At 44.5% G+C, this 14,767-nt stretch overlaps 1 protein-coding gene across 1 annotated transcript; it reads left to right on the forward strand.

Annotated features, from left to right (window-relative positions):
• Positions 1 to 6,799: 6,799 nt before the first annotated feature.
• Positions 6,800 to 13,873, forward strand: LOC6551344 (the record flags this gene model as incomplete). The annotated part of the gene is made up of 3 exons (XM_001977042.2): positions 6,800 to 6,910; positions 10,747 to 11,065; positions 11,141 to 13,873. Coding segments are annotated over 3 exons (2,067 nt in total), but the record flags the coding sequence as incomplete, so codon positions are not given.
• Positions 13,874 to 14,767: the final 894 nt, after the last annotated feature.

Below are 14,767 nucleotides of genomic sequence, written 5' to 3' on the forward strand. Positions count from 1 at the left end.
TGCCGCTTTGTGGCGACACACGTTGCTGTTGCAGTTGCACTCGCAGCAACTGCTGCCGTGGCACTTGTTGTTTTCTGCTGTCGGCGTTTTCACTTTGGTCCATATCTGCCATTGCTACCTTGTAACCCCTCTGGGCGCTGGCCAAACAGCCGAAAGGTTATACCAACAGCAGCAGCAGCAGCAGCAGCAGCAGCAGCAGCACGTTGCAGTTGCGGCAGCAGCAGCAGCAGCAGCCAGCGGGACAGATGACAAACGCAGGCTGCTTTGCCCGGCGATGATGAAGTGTCAATGCAATGAAAACTAAACCAATAAATTGTGAGAGCGACCCAAATAGTTGGCTAGAAAACCGGCGTGGCGAAGAGGATTTTGGCCCGTCAACTTATGTAGTATGTGCACATGTACATATGTGCACATGCATGTATGTGTCCACTTCATGTTGCACTAGCTTCAGATGCAGCAAGAACCGTAGAATCCCGATGGACGTACTTCGACCCGATCCACCGGCATCTTGTTTTCACCCAGACCTTTTGCAACGCACAACAAACCCAGGTGACACCACATTTGGTCAGCCAGCAAGCCCATGCCCCCAGTACAAAATACAAAAAAAGCAAGAAATAAGAAAATAAAAACGGAAAAAAAGTTGTGAGAAATTGAAGCGCAATTCAAGTCGGCGGTGGATGGTGAAAGTAACAAGATACTTTTAATAAGACATCTCGCGCTGCCGCTTAAGATGCGTGAGGCGTGCGACCAGAAAAGCCAGCGAGTTACTGCCCTTCTTTATATGATATGATATATGTATGCCTCCATGCCACCATGCCACCATGCCACATACCATGAGCTGCAGGTGCTTCCGCTGTGATTTCGGATCGAGTGCGGAATCATCATGGATCATGCAAAATCGGCAGTAATTGACCAAGTTAGCAGACGGCAGACGGCAGACTGAATGGCGCGTGTTACTTAATGTTGTGTGCAATGCGCAGCGATAGACGCCACTTTCTGGCGGAACCGGAGCAGCTTTGGAGCACCACTGGCCCCACCACTGGTGACTCCAATCGAAATTACTCCAATTTCGAAACGGGTCTCTTTGGTCATATTCAGCAAACAGGAATGCATCGCGAGGTGGACGCGCCAAAGGCGCCCCTAAAAACTCAAAACTGCAAAGTGGAATCGAAATGGCGATGAAATGCCCGGAACACATGGAATCGTCATGGGGCGGCACAGTGGGTCATTGGGTCATCAAAGTGGCCATCCACAGACTACGGCCTCCAAGTTGGCCCCATCGTGCAAATGTATCGTCCTATTAGTAAATGAATAACAGTTGCGAACAGCTAATATATCAGCTAAACCTATCAGTTTTTGAAGGATTTTGAAGAATTCTTTTTTGAGTCAATTTTTCCATTTTTTTTAAGGGGTAACATCATCAAAATTTGCGAAAAATGGCAAAAAATTAAGATTTAAACTTTTAAATGCAGTTTGATTGGAAATTTAATGACGAGCTCAACGAGATATGACATTCCACATTCAGATAAATATTTTGAAAGTTTTGGCCAAAAAACTGATTATTTTATGAGCGAAATTCGAAAAATCGGATTTTGGAAATAATCAAAATTTTCGATGGGCATTTTAGGCATAACTTGGCTAAAAATGGTCGTAAAGATGAAAGAATTACTGTTTTGAGCAGCTAATTACCAAATCTTACCATCCCTATCACTTTTTGAAGGATTTTGAAAAATAAATTTTTCGGTTAATTTTTGCATTTTTTTTAAGGGGTAACATCATCAAAATTTGCGAAAAATGGCAAAAAATTAAGATTTTAACTTTTAAATGCAGTTTGATTGGAAATTTAATGACGAGCTCAACGAGATATCACATTCCACATTCTGATAAATATTTTGAAAGTTTTGGCCAAAAAACTGATTATTTTATGACCGAAATTCAGGAAAACGGCTTTTGGAAAATAATCAAAATTTTCGATAGGCATTTTAGTCATAACATGGCTAAAAATGGTCGTAAAGATGAAAGAATTACTGTTTTGAGCAGCTAATTACCAAATCTTACCATCCCTATCACTTTTTGAAGGATTTTGAAAAATAAATTTTTCGGTCAATTTTTGCATTTTTTTTAAGGGGTAACATCATCAAAATTTGCGAAAAATGGCAAAAAATTAAGATTTTAACTTTTAAATGCAGTTTGATTGGAAATTTAATGACGAGCTCAACGAGATATGACATTCCACATTCGGATAAATATTTTGAAAGTTTTGGCTAAAAAACTGATTATTTTATGACTGAAATTCGGAAAAACGGCTTTTGGAAAATAATCAACATTTTCGATGGGCATTTTAGTCATAACTTGGCTAAAAATGGTCGTAAAGATGAAAGAATTACTGTTTTGAGCAGCTAATTACCAAATCTAACTATCCCTATCACTTTTTGAAGGATTTTGAAAAATTAATTTTTGAGTCAATTTTTCCATTTTTTTTAAGGGGTAACATCATCAAAATTTGCGAAAAATGGCAAAAAATTAAGATTTAAACTTTTAAATGCAGTTTGATTGGAAATTTAATGACGAGCTCAACGAGATATGACATTCCACATTCTGATAAATATTTTGAAAGTTTTGGCCAAAAAACTGTTTTTTTTATGACCGAAATTCAGGAAAACGGCTTTTGGAAAATAATCAAAATTTTCGATAGGCATTTTAGTCATAACATGGCTAAAAATGGTCGTAAAGATGAAAGAATTACTGTTTTGAGCAGCTAATTACCAAATCTTACCATCCCTATCACTTTTTGAAGGATTTTGAAAAATAAATTTTTCGGTCAATTTTTGCATTTTTTTTAAGGGGTAACATCATCAAAATTTGCGAAAAATGGCAAAAAATTAAGATTTTAACTTTTAAATGCAGTTTGATTGGAAATTTAATGACGAGCTCAACGAGATATGACATTCCACATTCGGATAAATATTTTGAAAGTTTTGGCTAAAAAACTGATTATTTTATGACTGAAATTCGGAAAAACGGCTTTTGGAAAATAATCAACATTTTCGATGGGCATTTTAGTCATAACTTGGCTAAAAATGGTCGTAAAGATGAAAGAATTACTGTTTTGAGCAGCTAATTACCAAATCTAACTATCCCTATCACTTTTTGAAGGATTTTGAAAAATTAATTTTTGAGTCAATTTTTCCATTTTTTTTAAGGGGTAACATCATCAAAATTTGCGAAAAATGGCAAAAAATTAAGATTTAAACTTTTAAATGCAGTTTGATTGGAAATTTAATGACGAGCTCAACGAGATATGACATTCCACATTCTGATAAATATTTTGAAAGTTTTGGCCAAAAAACTGATTATTTTATGAGCGAAATTCGAAAAAACGGATTTTGGAAAATAATCAACATTTTCGATGGGCATTTTAGTCAAAACTTGGACAAAAATGATCATAGAGATGAAAGAATTACTGTTTTGAACAGCTTATTACCAAATCTAACTATCCCTATCACTTTTTGAGGGATTTTGAAAAATAAATTTTTCGGTCAATTTTTGCAAATTTTGCATCAAAATCTGCGAAAAATGGCAAAAAAATAAAATATCCCATTTTGATTGCCAATCGATTGGAAATCAAATGGCGAGCTCAACGAGGTATGACAATCTATATTTGGTCCATTATTCCCGAAGTATTGCACCACAATGCTGACTATGTTTGGTCCAAAAATGAGGAAATAAGAGAGATGGATGTTTTTGCCCCACTGTGCCGTCTGGTTATCAATTGGCTTCGCTGTCGCTGGCGTTGCAGTGGCTCATCCTATTATTTCAGCCAGAGCAAGTGGCGCTTGTTGTTGTTGTGCTGGTTGTTGCTTCAGTTGCTTCAGTCGCTGGTGTTACAGTTTTTGTTGTTGTGTTGCTCGACAATGCCAAATGCGGCAGTTGGCAAAAATATTTTATGGAAAAGTGGAACAGTCGATGAAACATTACAAGGGGAGTCAGGAAAAAAAACCACGATATCTCTGCCGCAATTGTGTTTGTGTGTGTGTCAGTTTTTGCCTATTGCATGCCACCCGAATCATCTTGCAACACTCATTTGCCATTTGCCACCCACTGGGGGCAGCGCAGCGTGTGGCAACCGAAGGGCGCCCACACACGCGTTTCCGCGCTGCTCGGCTTGATTGCTTGCCACAACTGGAGCATGGGCAGTGGCCAATAATTGTGGAGTCCGAGTCTTGTGGGCTTGGTCAGTGGCCAGCAGGCGGCATGTGGCAGGCGGCAGGAGGGGAATAGAAAGTGCAAACAGTTAGATGCCTTGCGCTGTGCCACATGCAATTGTCAACGAAGTCGTCTGCTGCTGCTGCTGCTGCTGTAACCCATCGCAACTGAAAGTTGTACGTACCTACATACATCTAACTGCTGCCCAGTGTAAACAAACAGAAGGCTGGGGAAACCAACGCATGCCACAAGCTGCCGCAGCAACAACAATAGGAACGGCCAAAACAGCAACAGCATCCGCAACATTTGGGCCCAAAAAGCAACACTAGCAACAGCAGCAGCAGCAGCAGCAGCAGCAGCAGCAACATGCAGCAGCAACAGGCAGCAGCAACAGCCACATGCAACATGAGCCGGCAAGCTGTACTCGAAAAAGTCGTACTTGGCATCGTATTTTGGCTTTGCACTTGGCCGACTGCCTCAGTGGAGGCCTCAATGGAATGGAAAGAAGAAATTTCGCTGCCGCTGCTGCTGCTGCTGCTGCCGCTGCTGCTGCTGCTGCTGCGCATGCGAAGTGTTCCGCTGCGAGAAAGCAGGTGTCTGCAGCATTCGGCGCTAAACCACGGCGCGAAGCAGACGCGTTGCTCCTCTTTCTGCTCCTCCAGGCGCGATCGATCCTCGTTGCTCCCAACCGCATGCATAGCGAAAACAAAAATAGTACAAAATAAATACAACATTCGATATATGCGTAAACCGCACAAACGAGCCAATTTACATATGTAAAAAATAAAAGAAAAATAAACAAACAAACAAGCAAACAGAGAGCAAAGCCAAACGAATCGAAACGAAACGGAACGTAAAGAACCGCTGGGAAAACGGTTAGCAAAGTGATCAACACGCTTTTTGTGTCCTGTTCTTTTTTTTTTGTTGTTTGCAATTTTCTTTTGTGTGTGCTCCACTTGCGATCGTTAATTGTTGACCGCGTGCAACTCGCCCCCTTCGCGCCCGCTGCTGTCATCCTCGTCAACCCATCGGCAGCATCAGCGGACTGCAGCAACTGCATCAGCAGCAACAGCAGCAACAGCAGCAGCAGCAACAGCCGCAGCAGCAGCAACAACATCAGCGGCGGACAAAAGTAACGGCCACCGTTCAAGTGCAACTGTTTTCGAAAGTTGCCGCTAACGCATCCTGTTTGTCAGCCTTCGGAATTTTGATTTCGATTTGGAACTGAAATTGGATTTGGAATAGGAATCTGAATAGCTGCAGCACCACGGAATCGGAAGTGGGCCTAGGACCTTATAGGTAAGTGCCGGCAGATGGGATCCACAAGTAGCCGGAAGTTGCCCTGTGCGCAGCGGAAACGGAAGCACTAGAACAGCTGTGAGAGGATCCGAAAATATGAAAATTTGAGGGATATGGTACATAGATACGAAGAGAGATCTTTACATAGGGCTTTACTTACACTTGCGGTCATCACAATTAACTAACATACAAATTTGATCTGCAGTGATCGTGGCTCAGCATTTGGTCAACTAGTGAGTCTAGGGTTTTTTCCCACAATAGATCCTTTTAATGGAAATTATAGTATTTCATCATAAAGCTGCGTTTCTTAGTGATCAGATATGTCCATATCAATGCAGATGGGTGAAGAATGTAGCATAACTTAAATTGATAAACAGAATCCAACGTTTTTAGAGTTTCCGTGCTTACAGACAAACTTGATCCCCAAATTATAAGTTAAACGATAACTTGAAAGTACTACATTAGTTTTCAAAAATGGAATCTTTTATACTTAGTAATCTTAATTTGGAAGTGAGAAAATAAATAAATGAAGCATTGATAATCAACCCTAATGACAGGAGTCAGCTATTAGTTTTCAAGGTCAGTAAATAATGAGTGAAGAATTCGCTAATTCTTCCAGAGTGCTGCTTTCTCGCCTTCACTCTTTCTTCACTCTCTCTTTCGCCGGATTTTCCTCGCACCTTTGCCACCTGTCACCGTCTTTGGCCTTCTAATTGGCCAAACTAAGAGCACTCGTATTTGTCTGGGCCAAGATGACCCACTTGAGTTATGGGGAAACCTATTAACACTTTTCACCTCCTCAGTTACCCTTTTATTTTCTCAAGTGAGTTGTCATTACACAGATTCTTTTCTTTCTTGACTTGTCGCAGCTTCCCTTTCTTTCTTTGTTTTTTTGTTTATTTTTAGTTTTTCATTTATGGTCAGCGGGTGGAGTTAGAAAGGGGCAAGAAGAAGCAGAAGAGGGGGCAGAAGTGGGGGCGCCACACTTAGCAAGTCAATCAATCATCATTGAGTTGACTGAGAAATTGCTAATAAATTGCAATTAGCGGGAAACACTTTCATACAGCAGGTAACCATAACAATGGGAAGAAATAAAAGCGAAAAGCACTTTCTTCGCCACCTTCTCTCTTCCGCTTTCCGTTTCTTCTGCTTCTTCTGCTCATTCTTCTTTGACCGCCCACAACAACAACATAAATATCGAATAACGATAAACAAATTAATTACACACTTAACAAACAGAAACACCATCACCACAATCAGCAGCAGCAGCAGCAGCAACATGCAACATCAACAGCAACAGCAACAACAACAACACAAGCAAGTGCGCTGCAGAAATCTACGAAGAAACGTAGAAATCGGTGCTAAGAAGATTTGGCTGCCGCTTATCATTTTCCTTTCACTGCAGGTGAGTTAAGCCGATGCAAATAATTGAAATCAATTGAAGCCAAAAGCCGCAGACACAACGGCAGCATGTGCCACATGCGCTTATAAAAAGATAATTCCCATTAGCAGCAGCCGGCTTAAGCTTCTCTCTCTTTCACTGGCGTACGTGGCTTTTTATAAGGGGTGATTTGTGTGGGAGTTCCGCTTTTTTCACAAAGTTTACTAAAGCATTAATGCTTAATACTCACGAAGCACGTAGACATTAGAAAGGGTTCTTTAATAATAACTAAATATACAAGGATTGTATAGTTCAGGACAAGAGCACTAAGTAATTTGTTCAGTCAGCGAATATTATTGTCTACGAAACAACCCCCCTTTCGGCGCCACTGCGCCCTCTCTGCTCTCTCCGCCATGTCCTCTCTCCTTCTGTCTGCCTGTCGTCTGCCTCATCGAGTCTCATCGTGTCTCATCGTGTGCGTGTGAGTCCAAGTGTGCGAGTGTGCGAGTGAAAGAGCGCCTCTGCTGGAATGAAACGGAATGGAGAGGAACTGAACGGAACGGCATGGAATGGGTGGGAACGGGCTGGAATGGGCTGGATGGGACGTGTAATTGGCATGGCCTCGTTTCTCGGGCTCGTGCGAATGTTACATGTGCTGGTTTTAGTTCCTGGAACCAATCAGGAACATATATTTATAAGATATCGAAGTGAGCAGCGGGGAAAGTAACGGAAAATCGAGTAATTAGTGCGCGCAATGGAAAGGATACACATCGGCGATGCCATCTCAGGAATTTAGAAACTCAACGTAGTAAAGGCGGCGTTTCAATTAAGATTGAGCTTCTTACAAGATTGCTGCACTTTACTTGGACATATTTAGCTGGACATAAGCTTTCCATTTAAAACTATTCGAGGCTAGAGAATGTACATTGGAATGTTATTACACCATACAGAATTTCCATGTGTGCCAATAAAATTCAGCAATAAGAGCGCATAATTCTACACTCGAAAAGCCATGTGAAGCAGCATTCCTTTCTCTTTTTCGTCTTTTGGCACATATTTAAATTCCATGTGCATCCCACGTTGCCTAGGTAACACACATGCCCATCCCCCCAGACCGCATCTCTTTATTTTTGTCCAGCGTTCATGACGTTAGAAAGTTATTCTTTTTGTTGCTTACCAGCGTTTTTGGCCATTCTGGGGCGATGACACAATTTAGCCAGGCCAAAAAGAAGCATAGGAAAACGAGGCATTTCCATTCCTTTAACGAGCGGCAGCGGCAGCATGTGGTGGCAGCATCATCTCCACTTTTCGCCTCCTTTTCGCTTTCATCTTGGGGTCGAGAAATGCTGCCAAACGGCCTGGCGTTCACCTTTGACCCTCCATCCTCCATCATCTATCCTCCATCCCACCATGCGCCACCATGCGCCACCATGCTCCTCCAGCCCAAGTGGTTGCCAAATTCCGATTCTCTGCTAATGTTTCACTTTCTCCCGATTTGGTGCGCTGCCAGGCAGACAGCCTCTTCCCGAAATCCCCCTGCCAAAAAAAGAAGAAAAAAATAGCTTAGCACCATGCATTGGTCGAGGTCAAGATTGGCAACAACAGCCGGTTTCTTCTGTCTTCTGTCTTGCGACTTTGGTCTCTAGTCTCTAGTCTTCAGTCTTCAGTCTTGAGTCTTCAGTCTTTAGTCACATCATTAGTCTTCTCCATTTCGTATTACGTGGGGGACTGCAAAGGGGTTTTCAATTGGGGGATTTGAGAACGGGGGGCTTGCTGAAACTCACGACATGCCACTTGGTTGAATGGGCAAACAGTGAAGCCCACTTGGCACACATTTCAATTAACGCAGTTCTCTCGAGATGATTAGTTTCTGGTTGAGTTGAAAACGAAACAGTGTACATTTCAAAAGTCTTTGGATGTGGCGGGGTAAAAAAGAGTCAGCAAAAAGTTGCATTAGTTTGGTATATATACACATAATTCATATACGACTATGGCACATTTTACACATACAAGTATTCGAAATCTTTGTATATAAATGCTTAGGTTTTTGTACTGTATTTTTGTATTTTTTTTGTTGCGAATCGCTCGAGCTTGAGCATAGTTTTTGGTATTCATGGCTTGGCGCTGCAGTTGCTCCAAATCACGTGCCTGCATGCAAATTTGATTATAGAATTTTGAGCAGTGGGTTTACCCGAGTTCGTGGGCCACTTGTTTGCCATCGTAGCATCAAGGCATCTACAATTTTACCATCTACTTGCTGCTTACTTGCCTTTTTGTCGTCAATCGTCTGCCGCGCTTGCCACATCACTTTCTACCAAACAGGATTGCTTCAGGATGCCGCCGTCTCAGCCGTTGCGACATCCCATCTAAAGACTCAAAAAATCCAATACCTGCGATACTGAGACACTGAGACACTCGGATGCTCAGTTTTCTCAGCTTCCCAGTTGGCGGAGAAAGTTGTTTTCGGCGGTGCGGCACAGATTTGGCCAAATGGGATGCAGCCTCGCCATCTTCGCTGGGCATCTTCATCATGGGATTGCTATGGGTATGGGTATGGGTATGGGTTTGGGTATGGGTATGGGTATCTTGGCAATGATCGCCATTTCCATGGCCATGGCCATCATCGTCCACCTGTCCGCAATTGCTCCAGTGCTTCCACCGCCTGCTCCTCTCGTCTAATTGCCAAGATAGCCAGGTAACTTGGCAACTCGGCAACTGGGCGAGTTGGTAACTGAATCAGTCCAGTTCGGCGACAAGTACACGGCCAAGCCAGCGCCGCGGATCAAGATGTTCCTGAATGGCCGCGCAAACTGAAGAAATGGTCACCCGGAACATGGCCACTGGCCACTGGCCAATCCAATCTGCGCCAAGTGAAGGACGCAAAAAGAAAGTAATGGAAAATTAATTAAGTTTATTAGCAGATCGCACAGTTGGTCACAAGATGCGACATGGGAATCTTGATTAGAAAGGATGGATGGGCTATGTAGAAGATGTTCAAACATTTTAAGGCTGCTTCAGGTGCAGAGAGAAAGGTTTACTTAACTATTTATCTATTTATATTATTTGAATACTGTTTTCTATCATCAGCTAAAGTTTGCTGTAGCACTTCTTTCCAAGTGTTTCTGTCTCAACATTTAATATTGTCATTACTAAACAAGTACAGAAGTGAGGAGCTGTGGCTTCCCACCCATCCGGCATCCAATTTATCTGGATTGCATCTAATCTGTTACCCGGCTATTATCGGGCACACATCACCATCATTCCAGCCCGGCATCTCCTACTCCATGTCGATCGCGAGCTCAATCTGGGTCTTGAATGTCTTGAATGTCTGGTGTCTTGGGTCTTCCGTCTTCGGTCTTCGGTCCTCGGTCTTCTGTCTTTGGGGCTGGGTCCGTGGTCCACGGTCTATGGTCTTGGACTTTGTTTGTGTTGTCGTCTGGTCTGGGCTGGTCTGGTTCTAGCCTTGACATCGCCTTTTAAGCCAGGCGGATCTGCCTGGCAATTGGGTCGCCGCACGTTGCATGTGGCACAAGAAGAGTTGCTGGTTGGAAAACAGAAGACAGAAGACAGAAAACTGAAAACAGAAAACGGCAAACGGCAAACAGACGGCGGAAAAAAGCGAAATTGTTGCAGTGCCAGTGGTTTTTCTCTTGTATTTCTCTTTCTCCACGGCTGCCAGTGGCTTTTTGCGGCCTTATGCAATTGAGTTGCATGCCGCATCCGCCTTGCAACCTGCCTGCCACTTGCCACTTGCTGCTCTGCGCCCATTCCATTTGGCATTCCCCAACTGAAATCATACATTCATTGCAACTTCTCATCAATCCGAATCCCCCAATCCCAATCCAAAAATTGGGCTACAGGTCGCACTCGTCTGCGCGGACGATGTGGAGGTGGTGAAGGCGATTGCCGGTGGACCCGACGACGATCTGACCATCGCTCTTGGGGATCACGAGAACGAGCTGGACCAGATGGCCCAGGAATCGGAGCAGGAGCAGCAGGCCCAGGCGCAGCAGCAGCAGCAGCAGCAGCAACAGCAGCAGCAGCAGCAGCAACAGCAGCAGCAGCATCAGCAGTTGCCGCAGATCCAGATGCAGCTGCCCCAATCGGTGCCCAAGGTGCAGGTGCACTACCAGCACAACATGCCACAGCCGCCACCAAATGTGGCACTCACCATGCGCAGTAAGTGAAAACAGCTAGCTGCTGCATGTGTAATATTTACCAAATAATATTCCTATATTCCTGCTGCGCCTACAGACAATCACCAGAACATTCCGCTGAGCTTTGGGCAGCCATTTGGACCTCCGCCGCCGCCGGGTGCCCAGTTCTACAAGGGACCACCACCGCCGCAGCTGCAGCAGCGACCGCAGCCACCGCCCCAGTTGCAGCTGCAGGTGCAGCCGCAGCAGCAGCAGCAGCATACGCAGCAGCAGCAGGGGCAGGGGCAGCAGCAGCAAGTGCAGGTGCCCGACTTGAGTGTGGGCGGATCGAGCAACAATGAGATCTGGGCGGCACCGGTGCAGGATATGCCCAAGATTGTGTCCCTGGACGTGAAGTGCGAGAAGAACGGGATGAAGGTGTTCGTGCAGTTCGACAAGCCCTTCAATGGCATTGTGTTCTCCAAGGGTCACTACAGCAACATGAACTGCGTGCACCTGCCGTCGGGATTGGGACGCAGCTCGGCGAGCTTCGACATTGGACTGCATGAGTGCGGCACCGCCGGCAATACGGACAACTATGGCCAGGGGTATGGCCATGAGGCGGGCAGCACGGGAGCGGGCACCTACTTCGAGAACATCATCGTCATCCAGTACGATCCGCAGGTGCAGGAGGTGTGGGATCAGGCCAGGAAACTTCGTTGCACGTGGCATGATCAGTACGAGAAGAGCGTGACCTTCCGTCCATTCCCGGTGGACATGTTGGATGTGGTGAGGGCCGATTTTGCTGGCGATAACGTTGGCTGCTGGATGCAGATCCAGGTGGGTAAGGGTCCGTGGGCATCGGAGGTCTCTGGACTGGTTAAGATCGGCCAGACGATGACCATGGTGCTGGCCATCAAGGATGACGACTCCAAGTTCGATATGCTGGTGAGGAATTGTGTGGCGCATGACGGCAAGAGGGCGCCCATCCAATTGGTTGACCAGCGGGGCTGTGTCACCCGACCCAAGCTCATGTCGCGGTTCACCAAGATCAAGAACTTTGGAGCCTCTGCGTCCGTGCTGTCCTATGCCCACTTCCAGGCCTTCAAGTTCCCCGACTCGATGGAGGTGCATTTCCAGTGCACCATCCAGATCTGCCGCTACCACTGTCCTGAGCAATGTTCGGCGGAAACGAATCTGCAGGATGTCCACCACTTGCAGGTGGGTCCTGAATCGCAGTACGGTCCACCGCCGCAACTTCATGTGGATGCCTACCACGTGGCCAGCGCGATCGGCAAGCGGCGGGACGAGCGAAGGGTGCAGCGACGTGCCCGTGCGGTGGCCGAACCGCAGGTGGGTCTGAACAGGATCATCAAGGTGGTCTCCTCCGGCGATCTGACCTTCGCCATCGATGAGCAGGCCGGCGGTAATGGAAGCACACCGAATGGCGCCAACTCCGGCGTGGATCGCAGTCCACAGACCATGGTATTTCCACTGCGCGAGGAGGGCCTGATCTGCATGACCACGCCGGGCTTTGCCATCACGCTCATCGTGCTGTTGGGCATCCTGGTCACGTCCTGCCTCACCTCCGCCGTGCTCTACGTCCGACTGCGTCCGTTCTCCTCGTTCGCCGGCAGCACCAAGGAGCGCGCCGTGGCCTTCACGAATCCCCAGCTGGCACCGCTGCCCGTCATCCAGCTTCCCTCGCCGGCGGATCTGCAGGGAACGCTCTCCAAGAAGCGGGCGATGTCGTGAGCACGCCACCGACTGTGCGACTGAAACTAGTTCCGCGTGCGGATTACCGATTTCCGGCGGCTGGGCAATGGCACTACTGATAGCTTCTATGGGATCAAGTCTTTTTGTTTGGATACAGGGCCAATTTGTTTTTAAATCCGTTCTTAAATCAAATGTTCAAATGCTAGAATTGAAACGAAAATATTTGCAATAATTGTATTCTATTTACAACAAATGAATTATACTTTTGTGTTAGTAAGAAGGTCCGAGTCCAAAGACTGCCATTAGTGCCATCACTAGCTACTGCGTTTGGTCGGCGCTTCCGTTTCCGGTTCTAGGTACAGTTGTGTCTGCGTCTGCGGCTCTTAAATTTGTAGCGTACACTTCGTTAGTATAATTTTTGATACAAATCATTTAACATTAACTCAAGCCGTTTACTGGGTTCTCCTCTTCCTCTTCCTTTTCCACTTCCACTTCCCTTTCCATCTCCTTTTCCATTTCCATTTCCGTTTCCTGAAAACTGTAGCTGTAAACCCCCTTCAGCCAGCACTTCCTGTCTGTTTCTATCACATTCACATTCCCTTCTTGGTGGCAGTCCGATAATCGATTATTTTTGTTTTAGTTTAAGCCTAGGTTCTATTTCATGTAAAACGGTGCTAAGCCATGACCAGTCCACATCATATATCCATCCGACAATCACTTGTAGCTTTCTTCAGCAGTTGAGCCGATACAATCCATTACTTAGAGTATTTCTCGTAAGACTCTCTTAAGACTTTGTAGACACGCATACACGCGCATTTTGCACACAAACACATGCATAACAAATATACACTTGAATTAGTCACTAAATATTTTAAGCGCTTTAAGCCGTAGACTAAGCCGAATACTTCTGCGTCCCACTGTCAGAGATTTTCCCACGCCCCCGGAATCTACTTGTATCAGTTAGTACGCCCTGTAGTCCACTTATTTATTTGCATAATGATTTATACATATCGCATACATACCCACATATATACCGCCTTATATATATCTTCGATTTTTTTTGTCTACTTTTGTAAGCCGAGCAAAGCGAGTGAGAAGATAAAAGTGTTCAATAAATTGTTTAGAATCCCTAAAACGGTGTTGTTTTTGATTTTATGGGCAGAGTGTACACTATTCTATGTGAGTGTTCCATAGTTATTAAAGAAGTCATATCAACAGTGCCTCAAAAAGTATGCAACAATATTTATAAAGTGCGGAAGTCGAAGAATTTGTTTAGGAAGTCCTCGTTCCACTTTTTACTGCATACTTTTAGACACCTTGGCAAGTGGAAGTGGTGTGGATTATAAAGCTATTAATGAATTCCCACAATGGCAGGTCTTTTATTTTTCATCTCAACTAGTCTTTATTCAATTGTCAATTTTTCAGTTACAAAATTTGCGCTTAAATTTTAATATGCACGCAAGGAGTTGCATTTTCTTTTGTTTATACTTTCAATGGAAAATGGTCGGTTTTGTATGTGTGCGTCAGCAAGTCTGTGCCTTTATGAGTGTGTGTGAGTGTGAGAATGTACTAAATTTAACTAAAAATTCCCCTAAATGTGTTTTGGATGCCGATCGAAAAGAGCACACAAAAAAAAAAACTAAACAAGTGTCCAAAAGCATAATAAAATTAAAAATTTCCATACCACGCGACTTACAGCTAAATCTCGTATGCATACTTTATAGATATATATATATATATAAATAAATAAGTTCCCTTACGCCTAGTGGATGCGTTGCATAACATCCATCTCCTTAAACCTGGAGCACCTTTCCGGAGTCTTGATTACATTTTGTTAGTGCATCTCTCTCTTTGTGTACTTTTGCATTATTTTTCTATGATTTTCTCTATGCAATTTTACGACTAAATGCACCCAAAAAACAAATTACAAAAAAAAACCTGTAGAACATTCAGCACCGAATCGAGCAGTTTGAGTATTGCATTGTTGCCCGATCTCTGATATCTGATATCGGATATCTGCACCATATAT

Source organism: Drosophila erecta, unplaced genomic scaffold (genome assembly GCF_003286155.1).
Source record: "Drosophila erecta strain 14021-0224.00,06,07 unplaced genomic scaffold, DereRS2 tig00000279-arrow-arrow-pilon, whole genome shotgun sequence".
Classification (NCBI taxonomy): Eukaryota; Metazoa; Arthropoda; class Insecta; order Diptera; family Drosophilidae; genus Drosophila; species Drosophila erecta.